General features: G+C 29.6%; 2 protein-coding genes across 2 annotated transcripts; both read right to left on the reverse strand.

The window, feature by feature from the left end:
• Positions 1 to 5,076: 5,076 nt before the first annotated feature.
• LOC132946427 (proline-, glutamic acid- and leucine-rich protein 1-like) lies at positions 5,077 to 9,993 on the reverse strand. The gene is made up of 12 exons (XM_061016423.1): positions 9,794 to 9,993; positions 9,640 to 9,724; positions 9,272 to 9,381; positions 9,032 to 9,103; positions 8,746 to 8,958; positions 8,515 to 8,672; positions 8,246 to 8,431; positions 8,028 to 8,144; positions 7,807 to 7,951; positions 7,539 to 7,724; positions 7,265 to 7,477; positions 5,077 to 7,137 (listed from the first exon to the last, which is right to left on the reverse strand). Exons 1-12 carry the CDS (start codon positions 9,818 to 9,820, stop codon positions 6,517 to 6,519), a joined length of 2,133 nt encoding a protein of 710 aa, XP_060872406.1. The 5' UTR covers positions 9,821 to 9,993; the 3' UTR covers positions 5,077 to 6,516.
• Positions 9,994 to 17,440: 7,447 nt separating this feature from the next.
• On the reverse strand, positions 17,441 to 21,033 carry LOC132947188 (mothers against decapentaplegic homolog 3-like). The gene is made up of 6 exons (XM_061017399.1): positions 20,883 to 21,033; positions 20,489 to 20,808; positions 20,225 to 20,386; positions 19,936 to 20,160; positions 17,982 to 18,126; positions 17,441 to 17,899 (listed from the first exon to the last, which is right to left on the reverse strand). The coding sequence occupies exons 2-6, from the start codon at positions 20,553 to 20,555 to the stop codon at positions 17,776 to 17,778; spliced, it is 723 nt and encodes a 240-aa protein (XP_060873382.1). The 5' UTR covers positions 20,556 to 20,808; positions 20,883 to 21,033; the 3' UTR covers positions 17,441 to 17,775.
• Positions 21,034 to 23,073: the final 2,040 nt, after the last annotated feature.

The raw sequence follows: 23,073 nt of genomic DNA on the forward strand, positions 1-23,073 counted from the left end.
GGTTCCAAGCTAGTAAATATATTTAAAGTTAGTGTTTTTTTGATCCGAGCTTGATTTTGAGATTTTATTTAATAAGTAAAAAAAAATGTACAAATCATTGATTTTTTATCATGACAAAAATAACAAACTATTGAACGTAATTAGTATGAATTTGTACGACCACTTTCGGAATTTGAACGCAACTTGTTCAACGAGAAAAATGCATTTGACATTAAATACTAACTCTTTATTTATTTAATGTGTACATCCATGGTTTAAGATAAAAACATTTTAATAAGTGAATCTAGTTGGTTAGTTGGTACTTCGTGGGGTCAAAAGTAAAAATTTCCCAGTAGTTTTCAAAAGCGACGTGAAAAACAAAAAAAAAATTAAGGAAAACGGGAATTTTTACGAAAAATTTGTTTTTGAGAAAATCGATTTTGGTTTTTGGTGTAACTCTAAAACAAATAACCGTAGGGACATGAAATTTTGACTGAATGTTTATATTAGCATTTTCTATACACCATAAAATTTTGAAAATATTTTGACTCTTTTTGAGCGGTTTACGGACATTGTCAGTCTTCAATTTTATTAGTTTTTTTTCTATAAATATCAATAATATTTTATCTGTTGAGTAAAAAAGCTTGAAAATTTAATAGAAGGCTCCTAGGTTATTGTTTCATAGGCAGATGAAAAAAATTAAAAATCCTTAGTCACAGTTTTTATTTATAAGCATTTAAAGTTCAAATTTTGACAAAATACGGAAAAATCACGAAAATTAGCAAATTATTTTGAGTTGAGAATTCATAAAAATTTTTCTTTTTAAATCTAAGATTTGAAAATGTAATATACGATTACTCATAAGTTTGTCTACCTTTATCAAAAAAAAAATGTCTACACGAAACTTAAATTAAATTTTTATGAGCGTCTGAAATTTATATTTTTACAACATTTGATATTTACTCGATTTCTCATGTAACAGTTTTCTTATTTTATTGTAATTAAAAAACGAATGACTGTAGATACTTGAAAATTTCACTGAATGTTTATATTAGCATTTTCTATACACCATAAAATGTTGAAAATATTTTGACTCTTTTTGAGCTGTTCGCGGACATTGTCAGTTTTCAATTTTTTTAGTTTTTTTTTTCTATAAATATAAATAAATTTTTATTTGTTGGGTAAAAAAGCGTGAAAATTTAATATAAGGCTCCTGATATATCGTTCTAATAGCAGTTGAAAAATATTAAAAATACATAGGCACAATTATTTTTTATAAGCATTTAAAGTTCAAATTTTGACAACATTTATCAAATTTATAATTTATTAATTATTTTGTGGTTAAAAATTTGACTTTTATGGCTAAGGATTGAAAATTTAAAACAAGGCTCCACGTAAATAGGTTATATATAAATTACTTTATTCACAATAATATCATCAAATATACTTGGTAATACCATAGACTGACTGACCGTTTTCGCTCAGAATCGTTTTTCTTATAGGTACAATGATATTATATTATTGGATTCAAATTTAACACCATCCATTACAGTGACCCACTTGTAACCTAGTGTACAGCAAAGCGACATCCACTTATCCACCTTTTTTTTTAACAGTTCGAGCTTTTTTGTAGGGAGACATAATAAAAAAACAATTTTCACAGCACAGTAGCAATAAAATAAAATAAACAATCAAAAAAAATAAAGCGTGACGTTCACTGTTTGATGTGTAGATCCAATTCCCAAATGAAATTACTACATGGATTTATAAAAGCCGGCTTCAAACATCGGCTTGTGTGGCAAATAATTATTATTGTGGTACAAATTAATATTTATCGGAAATATTGCTATTTTTGTATTGACAATTTGGATATTTATAAACTATGCGCGCCTTCGATAGACCGGTCTTTCGATGAACGGTGCGGTACCGTGCGCGGTGTGGGGGTAACGGGTACAGCTTTGTACACAACCGCTATTATAACCCACCAGAGCAGGCAGCAGAACTATACGGTTATACAAATACGAATTTTTTTTCAAAAACATGTCTCAGGAGAATCACTCTCATTTGGGCTACATTAATTATACAAATACCAACTTTCGTAAACACAAAGGTGAGAACATTATCTGTGTTCCTATGTTGGATCTTTTAGATACCATCAACATAGTAACTTTTAATAAATGTTGAATATTTGGTTATTTTATCATTTTCTACAGTCCAAAACAGCCGACTGAGTCAACGTATACTTATTATCCAACATAGGAACCCAGATAAAATTGTTATCCTTAAATGGTCGAAATTTGAATTTTGTGCGATAAATACAGTTCAAATGAGAGCAATTCTACTAAAACATGTTTTTAGGTGGCGAAAACCTGTGTGTAGCGTCCTCTTAAGATTATGATCAAAGATAATGCCTAAATATTTTATTTTGGAAACATTTTCAAGTAAACGGCAATCATAAATTCTATTTTACTTAAACAATTTTAGCTATGGCCTATGAGCTATGACATCTTTCTAAGGTACCTACATTAGTATTATTTATACTAAAAAACATGGATTTAGATTTGTTAATACTAAGTTCAAGAAAATTGTTATCTAACCAGGCTTTAATGTTGTTGATACATTTATTAGCTAAGCTACATAGATTGTCAATATTATCATGTTCAAGGTAACACTATTACAGTAAGATACACAGTAGGATACACTACAGTAGGATACACTAATGTATCATCTGCAAAACAAATTACCTAACCATTAATTTTCAAATTAATACGTACATTAATGTATATAAGGAATAGTATAGGACTATATTAGACTATAGGTCCTAAGACGGTACCTTGAGGAACACCACAGTTATCAGAAATCGAAAAACTAAAGCACTCATTAATTCTAACTACCTGTGTTGAATGTTTATTGGAAAGGTAAGATAAGAATAGTAATAAAGCAATTTTACGGATACCGTAATACTTTAATTTCTTTATAAAAATATAATAGTTGACCGTCGAATCAAATGCTCTTTTTAAATCAAGGAACATGCCTATTACCTTATTTCCTTTATCCAGACTTGAATGAATGAATTTCGAAGTCTGTAGTAGATCACCATTAGCAGGTGTAAAGTGGGGAGACGCAGGAGGACCACTGATGGTGGTTAAAAAGCGTCCCCTTTAAAAAATTAAGATTTTATACATTAGACATTATTCATAAAATTATATATGGAACGCTTAAAACTATATAGAGACATTAGTCCCCTCTGGAAATTTTTCATACTTTAATCCCTGACCATTAGTTAGATATACCTTTCCTGAACCCACACTGACTATAAGAAAAAAAAATTATGATCATTTGAGAAATTTATTAATCTATTTTTAAGATATTTTTGAAATAGACAGTGTGAGAGACTAAGAGAGGTAGGTCTATAATCAGTAAAATTTTCAGAAGGCCCTGATTTATATGAAGGAATGATAAGGGATTTTTTTAAATTTTGTAGGAAAATATATTCCAGATGCCTTATCATAAAAAAATATTTAAAGGTATCGATGTAGTTCTCCATGTATTCTATTTACCATAAAAAAAGAGGAATTTTCTTTTATGTTTATAATATTTTCTTCTATTTAATTTAAAGTAATATGTGTTAAGAAGATTGAGTCACTAATATGACATTTATCATGCATAATAAACCCCTGTACATTTCTGTAACCATAAAATAAAAATATGAAATATTAACATTGCTAAAGAATAAGTTAAATTCATAATACCATTAATATGTTTATAGTCACAAGAAAAAGGATTAGCAACATCTTTGATTAGAGACCAGACCTTTAAGCAATAAGTTCCTGTATTTAATGTAATAATTATTAACTTTCATATCAAATGGATTTTTTAGTTTTTTGGAATTTAAACATTAGGTATACGGCATAATTAATATGTTACGTCGCCGTCGTCACGATATAAACTGTAAACCTATTTTTTTTTTATTAAACATGACTATTATTCTATTTATTATTGTTTGAATAGTTTTAAATTAGTATCTTTAGTAGTTAGTAGCTGACAGAGATCAAATGTTGGTAGGTACCTAATAATAAATTAACATTTAAATTGCCTATTTAAAACCCCTTAAGAATGTTTTAAAATTAGGATTCCGCGATTATACGGTCCGGCCTAATATGGTTTGAAGAATATTTTATTCCGCATTTCTACGGTCCGCGAATATACGGTGTACGTATTTTTTTTTTCCGCGAGAATACGGTCCGGGAGTATACTTTCCAGATTTATACAGTCCGTGACAATACAGTCCACATATTTTGAAATTCCGCGATTATACGGTCCGGCATAATACGGTATGAAAAATATTTTATTCCGCATTTCTACGGTCCGGGACTATACGTTTTTGTTCCGTGTTTATACGGTCCATGTGAATACGTTCCGAGATTTTACGGCCCCCCGGTAGGTATAGTCGGTATAGACGCCGATGGTTATAGGTAGGTACCTAGATAAAGTATAGGCGTAAAGCATGACAATTCTACACAACAATTCATATAATGTTACAAGTTACAAAATATTAATTGATAAAGTAATAGAAACAGTTATATCACAGAATAGATTAAATTATACTCTTTTTGAGCTGTTTACATTAGGACATTGTCAGTTTTCAATTTTTTTAGTTTTTTTTTCTATAAATATCAATAAAATGTTATTTGTTGGGTAAAAAAGCGTGAAAATTTAATATAAGGCTCCTGATATATCGTTCTAATAGCAGTTGAAAAATATTAAAAATACATAGGCACAATTTTTTTTTATAAGAATTTAAAGTTCAAATGTTGACACTATTTATCAAATTTATAATGTATTAATTATTTTGTAGTTAAAAATGTATAAATTGTTTAACTTTTATGGCTAAGGATTGAAAATTTAAAACAAGGCTCCTCGTAAATAGGTAGTATATAAATTACTTTATTCACAATAATATCATCAAATATACTTGGTAATATCATAGGCTGACTGACCGTTTTCGCTCAGAATCGTTTTTCTTATACAATGATATAATAATATCATTGAATTCAAATTTAACACCATCCATTACAGTGACCCACTTGTAACCTACTGTACAGCAGAGCGACATCCACTTATCCACCTTTTTTTATTTTTAGTTCACCGTGAGCGATGATGGTGACTATAAAGGATTGTTTTCTTTACATTGACTAATTGATAATTTATGACATATTCTTGTTATCAACAATACGTTTTTTTTTTTTTTTTAAAGCCTCTAGTATAAACTATGATAGCTTGACAATTACATAATAAAAACAAAACAATACAAAATTAGGGTTAACATCATATTAAATTCTTATATACTATATCACAGAATATAACAATATAATGATATATAATGAAGCCAGCCTCCAGTATAAAGGCGATTATCATTTTAATAGCTATTTCAGATTTTATGTTTAAGATTGAGTAAAGTTTGAGAGGAATATTTAGAGATATAAGATTGTTAAATAGAATTTGTCTTTTAAGCCGGAGGGCAGGACAGTTAAATAAAATATGAGGAAGGTCACAGATACACTCATTTGTATGAAGTGTACAAAGAGGTAAGTCGTTTAGTCCAAGTTTGAAAGAGTGACTAGAAATAAGCAATGTCCTATATGTAATGATTAAATTGTACTATATGTGATCTTTGTAAATTTAGGTTGTTAAACCAGGTTTTTTTTTTTGATATCAGGTGTTTTATGTCTATATCTCGAAGCGAACTCAGCCGGTAAGTAATGCCAATAGGAAGACCATAGACTAGATAGGTAGCGTTTTAAAAATGGAATAAAGTCAGATTGTGGTAGATGTGTAAGAGAGGGACAAATTTGACGGGAGGTGGATTTAGCCAAATTATCGGCAATCTTGTTACCACGTATACCAGTGTGACTAGGAACAATACATTTAAGTACCTATTCAACGACAAACCAATAAGCGCGTGTATTATCAGATCTGGAAATTGACTAAATGATTGTAAATCTGTTTAAAAAAAAATAAGGTCCCACAAAAATGTGCTGCCCTCAAAAAAATAATGGCTCGGGAATTGGCCTCCTAAATTTATTTTAGATTGCACTAAGTAGTATTCATGAGTTAATTTATATTTTATTTAAACCGTCAACATTTTTATAAAATAAATGTATTGATTATATAATGTGTGTTTTTTAAAATATAAATTTTGTTACAGTCATTTCTTTTTGAGGCAGTAAAAATGCTTTGATTTTCTATTTCAGCATCTTTTCTAGTAGGAAAGTGAATTTAATTGGTAATTTGAGTGGTCATAAAATAAAGTTACCTACCTACTCACTTAATATGTTAAACTTAGGTATATTATATTAAATTATAAATAAGAGAACCCTTGCATGCGTTATCAAACCTAATGTTCCGTCTATTTCTATAAGTCTATGAATATATATATTTGATTAATGATTATAAGGTGTGATAACATACTGTAAAGTGCCAAGCATAAAATATTAAAAATATATTTTGAGTCTCATAAAAGTTATGTTTACATTCTTAATCACTGTCTATAAAGTCATTCATCATAATATTAGTATATGTATAATCTTCATACTCCAAATCTCTTTTAATTAATGATTCGTCAGCTGAGCTTGAATCCATACTGTTATCAGCATCATTTGATTCTATTACAGTATTTGGCTGAACATTTGCAGTATTAACATTGTTTAATGCCTTTACTTCAATGGGTAAAGTTGAATCTTCAACAATTTTGTTGAAAATATTAGTTTTGTTTTCTGGGATGGTGTTTTGAACAGATTGTGGAATTGTATTTGGCTGTACATTCTCAGTATTAATAATTTTAACTTTTTTTGCTTTAATGGGTATAGTTGAGTCTTCAACTATTTCATTTATTATTTCAGTTTTGTTCTCTGATATATTACTTTGAGTAGATTGTGGAATTGTAATTGGTAGAACATTTTTAAATTCTTTCACTTGAATGGGTACAGTCAAATCTTCAACTATTTCATTTAAAAAATGAGTTTTGTTTTCTGGTATAGTACTTTGAGCACATGGCGGAATTTCTATTTCATTTTCAAGAGGGAAAAATAGTGTATCATTACGTGGATGAATAATATGTTCAAGCTCGCTTAATGATGATCTACAAACTTCTTTTACCTGAATAACAATAAAATCAGAAACATTTATAGCAATTAAAAAATGTATAGTTATACATGATACATAAACATAAGATATCATTATATCCAGTAATAAAACATTTTAAAAGTTTCTAATGGTGACTTACTTTTTCATTGCGATCAGTTGTACCAAAAGTAAAAACACGTAATGCTACAGATGTATGTGTAATACATTGTGGATGTGGTGATATAATCAAAGCTAATAATGAATTGTACAAGTTAAGACGGCACAAATTGTCATAGTACGGTAGAGGATAATCATTTGGTCGTTGACATTTAATAATTTCTAATAGCAAACCCATGATTGTACTTTGAAAAATCTAAAAAATGTATGTTAACATTATTATAAAACAATTATTTAAAAATAAATATTTAACATACTTTGAATTGTAGAACTTTCAAATTTGAAGACAAGGTGTTTAAAAATAATTGAAGTGTTTTATGAGCTTCATTACACACAGTTTTATTCGCGAGATAATCATGCATAACAATTGTATCACGTTGATTGATAATTTTTTGATTTAGAGCACCACTCTTTCTTTTTTTGTTACCTGTTTGTTTGTCAACCTTCAATGAAATGTTTAGTATTAAACACGATATTTTAATAGTATTAATAAGTATTAAATAACCATTTATTTAACAAACTTACAACTAAATTTAGAGATGGTTTATCAAATTTGATATCAAATAAAATCCCAGAAGTAAGGCTTTCACTGAATAATTCGAGTGAACTCTGTGACCCAGCTACAGCTAGCCACGAGCATAGAACTTGATATGTTAACACACGCTGTTGCCTTAATACAAATTAAATAAAACATTGTCAGTAATTATAACATTAATACTAATAAGATATATAAAAATAAAACTTACAATTTAGATCTTGTGGTACCATATTGAGTATTTGATGAATTATAATGTGTCATGTTTAAGGATTGTATTAAAATACGACAAATTAATGTTCCTTGAGGTATTAAAATCCTTCCACAACTGTAAAATGAATGTCATAATTTACTATTTTGCAATATTTTAAAAACAGCGAATCTACAAGAAAAAAATATACTATTAAACATAAAGTAAATAATGTATACCATTTAATAAGAGCTGAAATTGTTTTGATGGCAGAAGAGTGTAATTTCCATAAAACAGAATCCAATGCAATGACATCTTCAGTAACCATTGTAGCGTTAAGTTTTTCCGAAGTAACAGATAAAGTACAAAGAGCAAATTGAATAACTTTGTTGGAATCAAAATGTTTGACAGTAGAAAACATGGACCTATAAATATTATTACACTTTTAATCTGTAATATAAATTATAATTATATAAATGTGTATGTATACACTAAGATGTATTCTTACAACAACATTGATTGAATTGCTGTATTGAAAAATATAAATAATGATGTCAACTTTTCATAACGTTCTTTTGGTGTCATTTGTTTAAGTTCAGATAATTTGAAAATTGACACATCAAATTTTCCTTCATAATTATCAGTCCCATCCATTCCAAAGAAGAACTAATTACCAACAAGGAATAGAGTTACAAGACGTATATACATTTTTCAAATTAATTAATTAAATGTTTCTTACATTAACATTAGTATAAAGTTGGTTCAAAAAATAATTGGCAGAGTATAAATAATCATTAAATTGACAAGTCCAAGCTTCAGCATGATGAATACCTTGTTGCCCACGACCACCACATTGAGGATATAATGCAAGATATTTTGTCACTTTGAAAACAATATTATCTTCGTTAAAACACTCGCTTAGTGCTTTAGTTGTAAATTTATCCATTGCATTCTATAACAACATATTTGTACAAATACATTAAGTAAACTAGTTGTCAAAAACAATTGGATAAATGAAATGATACCTTGAACTGATTGCATGTTCCTCCATAATATTTAATAAACAATCTTATTAGAGTTGCCTGTGCATCTATAGTCTATACAAAACAAAGTTAAGTATAATCATTGATATGTTTTATTCTACAATAAAATTAATAGTACAAGAAATCAAAAGTAAGTCCATTTAAGATATAGGAATTAATACTTAAATAAAATATAAGTCAAAGCTAGCAATTGTAATAACATAAATAATTTAGAATTCTTACCGATTTATCGACTTTTCTTGAAATTAAGTTATCAAAAAATGTTGGAAGTACTATATTGATTATCTGTTTTTTTATGTCAACATCAGCCAAAGTTGATGTAATAAAAATGTCTGAAAAAAGTATATAACCTAAATTATCATCACATACAACTTTAATAACTGTATCTAAATTGGTTTAGACAACAATTATAATCTCTGTGATCTAACTAATATTACTTTCTATCTATTTTACTATTATTATTTTCTTTTTAAAATATTTGAAATTGAGCATTATTATATTTAAGGCACCGAGATTAAATAGTTTGACGGATGTTAACTATAAACCATTAGGTTGTTATATTATTATAGTAGTTAATTTTTAATTTTTACCAAACATATTGCATTCTTCAGAAGAAAGTCCATAATTAACAGCATTGTTCAAACGTTTCTGAAACCAGTTAACTGCTTCATCGGCCTATGCAAATATAAAATGTCAATTATAATATACAACTGTATAGTCATGAAAATGATTTTATCGTAAGACCTTTAATGATGCGACTAGCGAATTCATTTTTTGCAATTATTGTGAATTGTGATTTGAGATTAATTTGCATCAAAATTGGTGGTTATAACTTAAAACCCAATTATATTGTAACATACAAGACGTGGTGTCGTAATCAAGACAGTGACAGACTGACAATAATCAAATATTCAAATCCCACATGGTTGCGGGCTGCGGCGACTGATAAGCCTTACTTAATGATAATAAGCATGATAAAGCAGTGCTATATACAACAAAAATGTATCTGAATATTAGCCTTGATATAATCATTGATTATAAATACTACAACATAATATTTTTTAATATAACTGATAATGAAACATACACGTTTATGAATAACATAATAATCAAACAATATTATTACAAAATTCATTACATATTATTTTATATAATATCATAAAATAAGGACGACATCCCGAAAACCGCGGTCACTATACCACGTTCGGTTCGTATGAATTTCCGGTCACGTGTTTCGGCCGCAAGCGCGGCACAGACGTTCCAGCGTCGTCCGTACCGATCACAAGCCTTTCCCGTTCATGTTTACGACAAAAACTGGTAATTTTAGCTATAGACAGTCGCGCTATTTAAGTTTTTTGGCCCAGTTCGTGCATGTGGTTGAACACATTGACGGGGCCCGTAATGTAATACCTGACGCGTTGTCCAAATGACCAAATTGGAAGTCGCATGCGACAGCGCTACGTCTCCGGATTTGAGTCAGTTTGCGGTAGATCAAGCGCACGATGAGGAATTACCGTCAAGGACCTGAAGAAATACAGATGAGAAATGAAAATTATCATGGTAGAAATACAAACCATGTCAAAAAACATACCGGACCACGGGACCCATTTTTAAAATCGAAATAACAGCGCATGCAGTGCCGTTCCCAGGTTTTGCGAGGCCCTGGACATCATTAGAATTCAATGCCCTGGATTTACAATATTATATCGAAATCCATAGGTACATTAGAATAGTGGTTCTCAATTTTGTTATAGGTACTACCTAGTCAAGTACTCGAGTACCATCTGTTCATTACGAAAATGTCTTCGTACTTTACTTAATAACCTTCATTTGTTATCAAAAAATGTATATCTTATTTAGGTACATGTAAAAGGTTGTTTAGGAATTATATATACTTTTACGAATACAAACGACATGTACACCGTTGATATTTATAAAACCGCTAACCACCTAATATCAAATGACAAATACTATTTAATGTTTAAAATAATTACAATTTTTTTGCATACTACTTATGTGCTTTCCATGGTAAACGTCCCACAGTTTGACAAATACTGCTCTAGAACACACGTTTTTAACATTTAATAGTATTTATTTATGGAACAACCTAACTAGTCAATTATGCTCCAAAATAAATAAAAATAATACAATTAGAGGAACTTGATGATCTTAGCTTTCGAGTTGAATATATTATATTATATTATATTATATATATTTGTTAAGTATTAACTAATAACCAGTGGCCGATACAGTGTTTCATTTTGTAGAAGGGGGGGGCAAACCTGTCCCCCCTAGATCCGCCACTGCTTATAACCAACTTATGATTTTCATTAACTTACCTATGTTTGTTGACATGTAAAAAAAAATGAATTTCAAACGTGTAACTAGGTACCTAAGCACCAAGTACCTACCCTTAGTGTAAGTACCTAGGTACTAATTATAGTAAAGTTAGGTACCTAATTAGTAGTAAGTCATAAGTGGGTTTTTAACATTTTATTTGAGCGGAGTGCAGTTGTACTAATTACCTTATTTACTCACGTATATAAAGTGTAAATTATTAAAATACACAAACTATGTTTTTCGGTAGCGGGTGGTAAAAGGTAATTTATTATGTTAAGTAAGGATTTTTGGATTTGCAAGAACCAAACATTTGGTTATTTTACAAATTACGTTCTTAATCTGTTTGCAGTGTAAATCATCAATTTGTTTTAATCATTAGGTACCTATGTAGGTTATTAAAATATTATAACTCTATGGAGTTGATTTATTGAAAACACATTATTTTTAGACTCTATAGTTGACATTACATTTTGCATACCTCAAAGATATCTCATTTGCATAAATATAGCAATATCGTGTATAAATGTTCCCCTAGGTGGGAATTTATCACCCTTATTATTTATAGTTTTTATAAATGACGTCGAGGATATCTTTAAAAACAGTCAATTCTTAATATTCGCGGACGACTTAAAGCTATATATGCCTATTTATTCATATGAGGACTGCATTAGTTTTCAAGCACATTTGGATCACTTTTATCAATGGTGTTCGTCAAATGGTTTGAATGTTAATGTAGACAAATTACTTAATTCGTTAATTAAATGTCCTAAATTACTTAGTCAAATACCTTAAAACGTCCCTTAAACTAATACTCGTGCGCCAAAACTTGCTATACACCTACTTATCGTTAAAATTATAGTCTATTCGCTCCGATCAACAGAATGTTAATCTGAGATAATTCAATAAACAACTTTATAACCTTAAGTCCTAAAAATTCAATAGTGTTCGACAACTTGAAAAAGCACAAGCTATATTTAAAGAAGCGGTAAAAGTATGCCATAAAACAAAAAAAATCAATACGCCCCCTTGTTTTATTGGAATAATTTGGATGACAACTGCTATTTTAGAACTATATGAACAAGAAAAAGTAGACATGCAAATCTATCGGCCAAATAAAGACAATTTTTTAATGACAAATCGACTAACGCAAGATATATTATAAAATCTATTTTCAGTGATACGACAAAAAAATGGCTACAACAGAAACCCCACAGCCCGCACGTTTCGCTGTTGTTTTGGGCATATATGTACATATAATTTGATGAAATGTTTGACAACATGTTGTAATAATTGTGATAATGAATTTATAACTGTTGAAGTATTGAAGGATGTTCCTGTAGAAAAGGATGTAGAAGGATGTTCCTGGTTTAAAAGTGGTCACTGGTGACAGGCGTAAGTACAGTGCCACAGTGGTAATATAAGTCAATAACAGTAAAAAAATTTATTTATTTCGCAGTGTAATGACTAATGATGTATTTATTATTTCCAGTGTACGAATTGCATTAGTCGTAAAATCAAAAAAACATTTGAATGAGTCTAATTTATTTTTTTATTTTTTAAACACTTGATGTTTGAATATGTTGATAAAAATATTTTAGTCATGGCTTAAGAAATCCTTCTAGTTTATTCATTTTGTTATGACTTTTGTGTTATTAGTTTCGACGTATTTCAAAAGTATATTAAATGTTCACAAACGAGTAGTTAATCGAATTTCAGGTAAAAGTTTTTTATGTGAGCAAATTCCGGGCGAAATGAGCTGGTCTGAACGGTCTGAACTCGTCGCTGAACGGTTTGTATTCTGATTTCTGAATCCTGGCCGCCAGCGGTGACGACGTCTGTAAATTCTATCGCTGAACTACTGCGACGACGTTTGACGACGACGCACGACAACGGTTGTCTGCGGCGAGGATTAGAAATAATTATTTTATTTTATTATAGGCCGAATTTCTTAGCGCTATCTATTGGGAGTAATTACGGCGCAGCGTATTATGTACTGCAGTGAGCTATCTATACTCTATAGTATTTATAATCAATGATATAATATAATATTTTTTTATTGGTACAGAGTAAAAACATAATATGTACTGATTACTATTTAAAATCATCAAAAATTAACAGTACATTATAATAAATAAACTATTAGGCTAATTTGTAACTTACAGGTATACAGATTAGAAGTGTACAATATTTTATTTTGAAATTCCGTGAAATTCATTTTTATAATGCAATCTTAAAACTATGATAACACGGCGTCGATAATAGGCAACTTTATGGTCAATGGGGAACTCTTAGATCATAATATACGTAGGTACCTATATTATGATCAATATGATCTAAGAGACAACTAAAAATGAAAATATGGAGAATGCTGGAGCTGGACATATAAATTATAAAAATAACAACTTTGGGTTAACTAAAATAAAGTGTTTTATTTTCTGGATAAAATAATGTCAAAATTATATTTCAGATAAAAAGTAAAAATGCTTGCCAAGCAGTGGCGACTCGTGTGTATGTGCACAAGTGCACGTGCACTACCTACACAAACTCAAGAAAAATTGAAAACATATATCATAGTAACACAACTAAGTACCTGTAATGTAATAAGGATTATTTTCAAAATATAAAAATATAAATTCAGAATATTATGAAAATAATAATATTATAATATTATATTTAATATTTGGATTGGGTTATTTCGACTGCTAAACGGCCGTCCGGTAGGGTGTGTTTTTATAGTAGTGCAGTTGTGCACCCAATCGTTGTGCACATATTTTGTACAGTGTAAAAATTAAAACAAGTCGATACACGCAGCCCGCGTTGTATTGGAATTATTGGTCTGCACACGCCACACTTGTTCGTGTGCACATAACCAATTAAATTATTTTCGACGTCGCCGCGTCGTTGCGCGTCGGCATCGGCATTATTATGTTATTATAGTTTATTTTTACTCTCATTCATTTATTATATTCCGATTATCAGCTGATCATATTAGCTAGTCGATCATTATCGGAAATTCAAAACATTAATTGTGACAATCGTGTTTCTATTTTTTTATCGACGACCGACATTAACGTATATTAATATATTATTATTCGTGTATTTGTTTTCAATTTTTTAAATGAACTCAGTACAGTAAATACTGCAATGTAATTTTTCATCAATCTCGTTGGAGAAAAAGATGGAAATAAAAAATACAGGTAGGCCTACTCCAGATTTAAATATTAAACAAATAACTAAATGTAAAACGAGAGATTATGTAAGACAATTTAAAAATGATATAATATATAAAACCCATGAATGGATTTGTGGTTGTTCAGAAACAAATCGTTTGTATTGTTTTCCCTGTCTACTTTTTGGTCAAAAATCTAATGATGCCGCTTGGGTAAAGAATGGAATAAACGATTTAATTCATTTGAATTCTAAAATCAAAACACACGAAAAATCAATGACACACATAAATTCTCAATTAAATTTAAAACTTTTAGGAAAACAAGACATAAGACAACAACTTTCTAGTGCGTATCGGTTGAATATCAAACAATACAATGAAAAAATAGGTCATAATCGTTATATATTGAATAAAATCATAAATTGTATTAAATTTTGTGGAGCATTTGAGCTTGCACTCCGAGGTCTCGATGAAAAATCAAATTCAGAAAATCCAGGCGTATTCAGAGGTCTTATAAACTTTAGTTCAGAGTTAGATTCGGTACTAAAATGCCATATTGAGAACTCTTCGGTATTTAAAGGTTTGTCCAAATAAATCCAAAATGATTTACTAGAATGTTGTTTAGCTGTATGTCAACAAAGAATTAAAAATGAAATAAAACAAGCAGAATATATTTCTGTAATGGCTGACGAAACAACTGACGTATCTGCTCAGTTTCAATTGTTAATAATATTTAGATGTTTACTATCGGATGGAACACCAGTAGAAAGATTTTGGGGATTTTTCAATCCTACTGGACACGATGCGAAATCGTTGTCTGAATACATAATATTCAATTTGGAAAAAGTCCTAGAGTCACCAGATATGTTGATTTGTCAGAGTTACCACGGCGCAAACGTGATGAGTGGACGTCTCAATGGTGTACAAAAAATAATAAACAGTAGCTATAAAAATGTACATTTCATACATTGCTATGCTCATCAGCTTAATTTAATTTTAATTCAAGCAACTTCACAAAATCGTGAGATAAGAATTTTTTTTTCAAACCTAACTGATATAACCAATTTTTTTTCCAACAGTCCGCAATGGGCTACGGTTTTAGATAAAATTATTAAACACAGAGTTCCTCGATCATCTAATACTAGATGGAATTTTAAAAGTCGAATAGTAAATACTGTGTATGAGAATCTTGAGTCGTTAATTGAATGTATGAAAGAAATTGAATCAACATTTAACCAAACCATAGCAATTAATCAAGCTGGAGCTTTGCATCGGATGTTAATTGATGATAGATTTATATTTTGGTTAAGAGTGTTTCATTTTTTAATGCCCAATAAAACTATTTTATTTTAAGCTAGTGTTTTGTAAAGTAATACCTGGTAATAAGACATTAAGCCTAAGAATGTATTTTGATATACTAATTCCAGAGAGAAGAAAGCAAAGAATTATTTAAAACGCTGATTGGTGGTACTACAACAAAATAATAATTGGGTATCAACTTGACAAATTTTTGGGATGAAGTAACCGAAGTTCCTAATTTTATTTTTATTAAATTTGTACAAAAGGTTTATTATATATATATATTTTTTTTTAATTGTTACAAAATGTTTTTTATATAAATAATTAAATAATTGTATGCTATATCTCTATAATATAAAGCTCTAGTTGCATCTACGGATACAATTATGAAATATAAATTATAGTTACCTTCATCCATAAACTTCAAAATTGAGTAAATTGATTTATTTGGTCAATTATTGAAAGGGAAAGAACATCTTGAACAATAATTCATAGCACGGTAATGGAACGTAGTAATAACATTTAATATTTTTATGTTTTAATAATTTTTAATACTTTTTTCCTTCACATTTTAAATTCTTCAAGAATTTAAATGATTTATTTTAATATTGTCATGATTTATAATTGTGAATACAAAATAAATGCAATTTGCAAAATGTTAAATAATCAATAAATAAATCATATCAAATATGAAAATTTGAACCATATTATCCATTATCAGATATTCTCTTGAATAAACAACTGAAATCATGAAGGATAAATTGTAAATCGGTATAAACAATTACACATGCTAAAACAAATTTAAATCAAATAGTAATTATATTTTAAGTTAGATACTCCATATGATTTAATAGTTAACTTTTTTATTACTTTTAAACATGTAATACTGTATTAAAGAACAACTATGTTATTATGTATACTATTTTATATTTAATTTGGTAAAAATTTGATACTCATAACTCATAAGTACCGAACATCTATATATAATATATTTGCATTTATTACTTCATAAATAAGATTTAATTTCAAAAATTTTATACATTTTATAAAATTACAAATTATAAAAAAAAAATTTAATGAACTTTTTTGAACAATATTGGTTGATTATTGACATCACGCTGACCAATTTATGTCAAAACCTCATATGAAAAGAATGCTTTTTTTTATTATTATATACAAAATATTTAAATATCTTTATAAAATGTATTAATTATTCGACAGAACAATGAGATGTATTTTAAAACTTTATAAACAATGAATTCAAAATGTTATATAGCTTAATATTAAATATATTTAACATATTTAATCCGTCTACATTCTGGGCGTTTACAAAACATAACATACCAGTATAATTTTGAAATTATATTGCACGTGGTGAATGCAAAAAGCAGTTTGATGAAATCGCTTGTTCAATGCTAGAAGTCCTATGTATGGTTTTACATATTTTATTTGCTTCACTTGTTATTAAATTTAATTAATACAACATTAAACAATTTAATTCAAACTGAACAAACTTATAAAATAAAAACTTGAAACTTAACACTATTATATTATATTCATATACTATTCATATACTCATATAGTCATGTTACTTAGAATTTTTATTTTTAACATAAAAAATATTATTAATAAGAAAAATAAAAATAATAGTTATAATAAAAAATTCTTAGCTCTATTATTCAATAATAATTCTAAACATCTATCACTAACATTTCGGTGTGAATGTTGTTTTTTTGAGATGTTATATAAAAAAACATAAAAACATAAAAACACAAAACCACTGTTCTAATTAGTCGATTAGGTTAAATACAAATTCAATTCACGACCTTATAGTAGACAGCCATTCCAAGGGTTATGTACAATTAAACAAAAAAAAAAAATAGTAATAATAAAGGTGGGGGTATAAATTTAAGTTAAATCATGACATAGAACTACATGTCAAGCGAGGCGAACCCATTTGTGTGAGAACCCTGTCCAACCATTGCAATGGTCCATTCAGATGTAGTTCTATCCAACAAGGGGTAGATGTGACTGTCTGTCGCCTATGAATATGATTAAATACAATTTTATATACATGTAAATTTTTTTTAAATAAAATAATATAGAAAAGCAATTATTATTTACCTATATTCAGCGCCCCAGCCCTTAACGAAAGACATACGTATCGTACACATACGAGTTAACTGGTATACTGCTTCAAAACCTTGACTCACTGATTGAGATAGAAGAGATGCAAATTCTTGGTTGTTGAAAATTTTTAAATTACAACCTAAATTAAAAAAAAATAATAATAAATAAATTTAAATTGATAAAATAATATGTTATATTGTTCTTTATAAAAAAATATAATTAAAATATATAATAACTAGTAAATATTAGAGACATGTAAAATTTGTAGCAGAATACCTATAGCATTTATAAAATTACCATTAAATTAAAAAAAAAATAAGTCTGATTTATAACCGTATAAATAGAAAACAGATAATTTTATAGAATATAAGTAGTAAATCAAAAATTAATATTTATTTTAAGAAGAGTAAACTATATAACTGTATATTCAACAGCAACAGGATAAAATATGATGTATAAATGTATAATTACATAATACTTAAATTTTTTTTAATAGAAATAGGTATTTATTTACCAATTATAATTTATAGGTAATAATTATTATAGTTTTTAGAATTTCACTTATTATTATTATTATTACTTTTAATTAAAAATCTAAGTATGTATACCTAATTAAAAATGTACGTGGAAAACTTAAAATGTAATTCATTTTCATGTATAACAATCAAATTCAAGAAAAACTTTTTTTCTTACTAGTTTAAAAAACAGTTAATAGATGTTCTGCAATACATATAATAGTATTGTAATATGTAATATATAAAAATATAGGGGGCATTTGTGTAACAGATGATCTACCGCGGAGGGGTGATCTACGTTTTAATAGTATAAAAACAAATTATATTTTTTATTACGAGTACGTCATATCATACAAATATTCATCAAATATAAAAATAAAAAATAATTAGCTAAATATAATAATAATTTCAATTACAGTAAACGTTTTTAGTATCATTTAAAAATTTTAAGAAAGTATTTTCAGGATTAACTGATCTCCACCATGAAACACCATCTCCACCATCTGCTTCAATCAGATGACGAGGTAAAAGTTCCGATGTAATGCCATGCATTTTTCAAAGTATTTTCATTTTCAGATGTGACCAAACGAATTCTATTGTCTGGGTGTTGGCTGCTGTTAGCGGGTCGACAAAGTTTTTAGAATTGTTTACAATCAAGTGATTATAACCTGTATTTAGTAAAATTTTATATGGTTTCCATTCATCTGACATTATTGTTGTTCCTGGAAGTATTTCTTTTTCAATAATTGGAATAAGTGTACCTCGTAGTCATATTGCAAATGTCATTAATCGTTATCGCAATACTGTCCCACTGCGGTTTGCGATAATGTGCGTATAATAATAGTATAATATAATATAATATAATAATTGTAGATCACCAATTACACCTTGTATAGTACGGTAGATCACCTGATACACCTAAAAAGAGGTAGTAGATCACCTGCTACACGAATGCCATATAGGGTTGCATATTTTATTTTACTTATACCTTGACAAATATTTTTGTATAATTTTAATGGAAAAATCTCCTCTACGGTCAACCACCAGTTTTTATATCCTATTTTTTTTTTTGTAATTGGAATACCACACATAATGGTTGGCACTCTACAAAATGTTTATAAGGTAGAACATAATGTTATAAGCTGGAATGAGTAACCAACAAAACAATCAATTAGTGACAACAGAAACTTTGTGTGGAAAAAGGAAAACAATAACCATAAATACTTTATCAAAACCGGTAGTCCCGTACAGGAGATGTATGGCAACTCTAAGAAAATTATCCTATACTTAAAAGGAATTGAAATTTGTATAAATAAGATTTATAAAATTAAGTACATACTTTGGTGATAAATATGATGGCTTATATTAATATATTATATTTAGGCGATTTTTAGTGTATCACAACATTAAATAAATCAATTAAGTAAACATACCTGGAGGTATCTTACAAACAGTGGCTGGATGCCATCCATATCTCTGATTACAATTGGGTGACTGTACAAAAATACTAGAATCGCTAAGGCATTCTGCAAATACTTCGCCGCCAATGTAGTAGAGCCGTACACCTTTGCCGATATGTCGTCTAATCTGTTCAACTACACTTGTCCTATTGACGTTTGACAATAGGCCCAAGCAAAATCGTTCAGAATTACTGGGATCTGAAATTGATTAAGGAAATCATTTTGTTGCTTATTAATTTAAGCATAAAATGACTTTAGTTACCTGTGAAGCCGTCAACCGATATAGAAGGTTGAGAAGCGTGGAACGTCTCTCCAACTCTGGTATTGAGCTCGTAATAGCTGATTGAACACCAAAACACGGGTTCACAATAGAGGACGGGTTGGGTGTCCAGTACTCCCATCACTGTAGGATTGGGACTCATACCTACACATATCATATTATACATTGGGGAAAAGTGACCACGATTAACAAAATACACCGTAGCCGAGCTGTCATTATTACAACTACTGCTACTGAACTACTCACTGTGAGATTCGTTGTTGTCGCCGTCCTCGGACATGTAGCCCGGCGGTGTGGTCGGTGAATCCATCATCTCGGAGGCGTGGAGCGATTTCGCACCGGTGCCACTCGCGATATACTGAAACTGATCGCAAACAACGAGCTAACACGCTCCGGGAGGCCGGCTAACTGAAAACCAGAAACGGGAGACCGGGACAAACGGAAAATGAAAATGTCTTCTTTACCGGCACGCGGCGCCAAGACACAAGGACGCAATAGTGCAATAACACGAAACGACGAAACAACAAACAACGATAAATCCCGGCGACCGACGGTCTTGAAAATTACTATAATATATTAGAATATTATTACACAAGTCGGACGGTACGTCACGCGCCTCCTACGCTATCTTCGAACGTACCTGTCTACAGGCTGCTACAGTTGCTACAATCACGGAACAATCAAATATCAATGTTAAATCGGGACTGTTTTTTTTTTTTTTCATCACTTATTTTTGCGCCTCGTCTCCGAGCGTCGTCACTCGACACACACACACACACACACACACACACACAGTCGTTTGCAGTTTGCACGGTAAGACACGGGCGCGTGCGACACTCCGCCACCGCGTTTGTAGATGGCGCTCGTGGCCAAACGCGGACGAGTTCGAAGTGTCTTTGCAATTTTTGGCGATGGCCAGTCGTCACGGGCGGTGTGTGGGTCGTGGGAGTTCAGCAGCTACCGAATATTGGAGGAAGCCTCGCGAAATTACGTAAATGCGAAATACATACCGGCCTATCAGATCCCTTATCAATTACCTATTATCATAAATCATAATATTATTACAAAATATTTAATGGGTCTAAAGTTCAAGGGCGCCCACAATTTAAGAATCATTTTATTTTTTATTGTTAAAAAAAAGGTGACTTGAAACTTACCGAACCGATACAAGAGACAGCCGGGTAGTCGGTTGTAATGAAACTTCTCTGATGAAACTTTACAAAATACCATTTCCTAATTGAAAAATGGCAACTTTAAAATCCATGGTAAACTACCTAATTGTATTAAACAAAAAGTAAAAACATCATGTTTTAGTAAAGAGAATGTGTTTAATTTATTTTGTATATAATATTTAGGTTACCTATTGACTTATTTGGGTTACTGCTTACTATATGTACAAAGATGTTTATAAAAACCTTATTTGTGTTTCAAGTAAAACGTGTAGTAGGTTAAATAAATGATCAAAAAATTTAAAAACCTTACTGTTTCATGTCACCTGAAACTAAATATGACTTGGAACACCCGCTTTTTATTTTTTTTTATTAAGTTATAGTTAAACTTCATTTTTTGTATGCAAATTTAGTCATTTGTACTGTGCGCCTATACTAGATTTTTTTCAGATTTAAAAAATTAATATTGAAGTTGTAGGAGGCTAGGAAAGTTTAAAATCGTTCTCATTTCACCCGTTTTGAAAGTATATATACCTATGTATAATATACACCTAGCCCCTCCGGTGAAAATGTCTGCAGGTGCCCTTACTAATGTCTAAATATGTAGTAATACCTAATAGTATGATGACTGATGAGTGATGAGTATGATGTCAGTGATGTGCCTACCTACTGATGTAGTCGTAATTTAAGCTAAGTTTCCACGAGATGTGAATCACGAGAGTAAACAACGCTTTCGGTCCCACGACCCAAGCGTGATAGAAATACAGAATCAAACAATGTTTGATTTTCAGTCGTGAGATACGAACAAATATGGCGTGACGTGGTTCACTCTCGAATTCAAGCCCCTAGTAAACTTTTCATTAGAGGTGGGTCGCACTGTTCGAAATTCGAAAAATCGAACTGAATTTTAGGGGTTCGGTTCGAGTTTGAAAGTAGAACCAAGCTTTAAAAATACCAAACCGAACCGAAATCAAACAAAAAGTTCGAAATTCTATAATTAATTCGTTAATATAATTAATTAATTTATAATCTATAATTAATTTCAAAACTTCCAACCAACACGTCAAACGGGTCGGACTAAAAATGTTCCCGGCGACTGTCTATATTCTAATATTCTATAATATAGTATAATATATTAATATACTATATGACATAAACAGGGCGGATCTTCGATATTTTGATAGGGGGGCACATATAAATTGTATAATTTTAATTAATAATACATACGACAGACCTACATATTGCATACTATTATTTTTCAACAATAATGATTATAATAAATAATAATTAATAGTTGGTAGTATTATTCTTATTAAATTAATTTTTCATTTATATAATACTCGTAGTTACATAAAAAAATTGACAGGGGCACGTGCCCCTCCCATGAATCTGCCACTGGACATAAATATATTATTGGGTATAGGCGGTAGTGATTAAGACTTAAGAGTACCTGAGTACGTTACACGGAGATATATTTTCTCCGTTTTACAAGTGCGTAACAAATGTTATGCTCAGAAAATCACGTTCAGCTCCGTTAGTTTAAAAAAAGTGAATTTACCTATGAATTAAAAATATACAAAATATGCGTACATTGGTACATTTGTAACGATGTGTATAATCTGATATGATATTTCTACGATATACCTAGTCACCTTTTGTGGC

This window comes from Metopolophium dirhodum, chromosome 6, assembly GCF_019925205.1.
Source record: "Metopolophium dirhodum isolate CAU chromosome 6, ASM1992520v1, whole genome shotgun sequence".
NCBI classification, from domain to species: domain Eukaryota; kingdom Metazoa; phylum Arthropoda; class Insecta; order Hemiptera; family Aphididae; genus Metopolophium; species Metopolophium dirhodum.

Bases quoted from the DNA above. Each gene is read 5' to 3' on its own strand.
- LOC132946427 (XM_061016423.1), bottom strand. From the start codon at position 9,820: ATGAATTCGCTAGTCGCATCATTAAAG. The intron at 9,725-9,793 runs GTCTTACGATAA...ATATTTGCATAG, and splicing joins CGCTAGTCGCATCATTAAAG to GCCGATGAAGCAGTTAACTG. The intron at 7,725-7,806 runs GTAAGTTTGTTA...ATTTCATTGAAG, and splicing joins AACCATCTCTAAATTTAGTT to GTTGACAAACAAACAGGTAA.
- LOC132947188 (XM_061017399.1), bottom strand. From the start codon at position 20,555: ATGATGGATTCACCGACCACACCGCCGGGCTACATGTCCGAGGACGGC. The intron at 20,161-20,224 runs GTAACTAAAGTC...AATCAATTTCAG, and splicing joins ATCGGTTGACGGCTTCACAG to ATCCCAGTAATTCTGAACGA. The intron at 18,127-19,935 runs GTATGTTTACTT...TTTTTAATTTAG, and splicing joins TGTTTGTAAGATACCTCCAG to GTTGTAATTTAAAAATTTTC.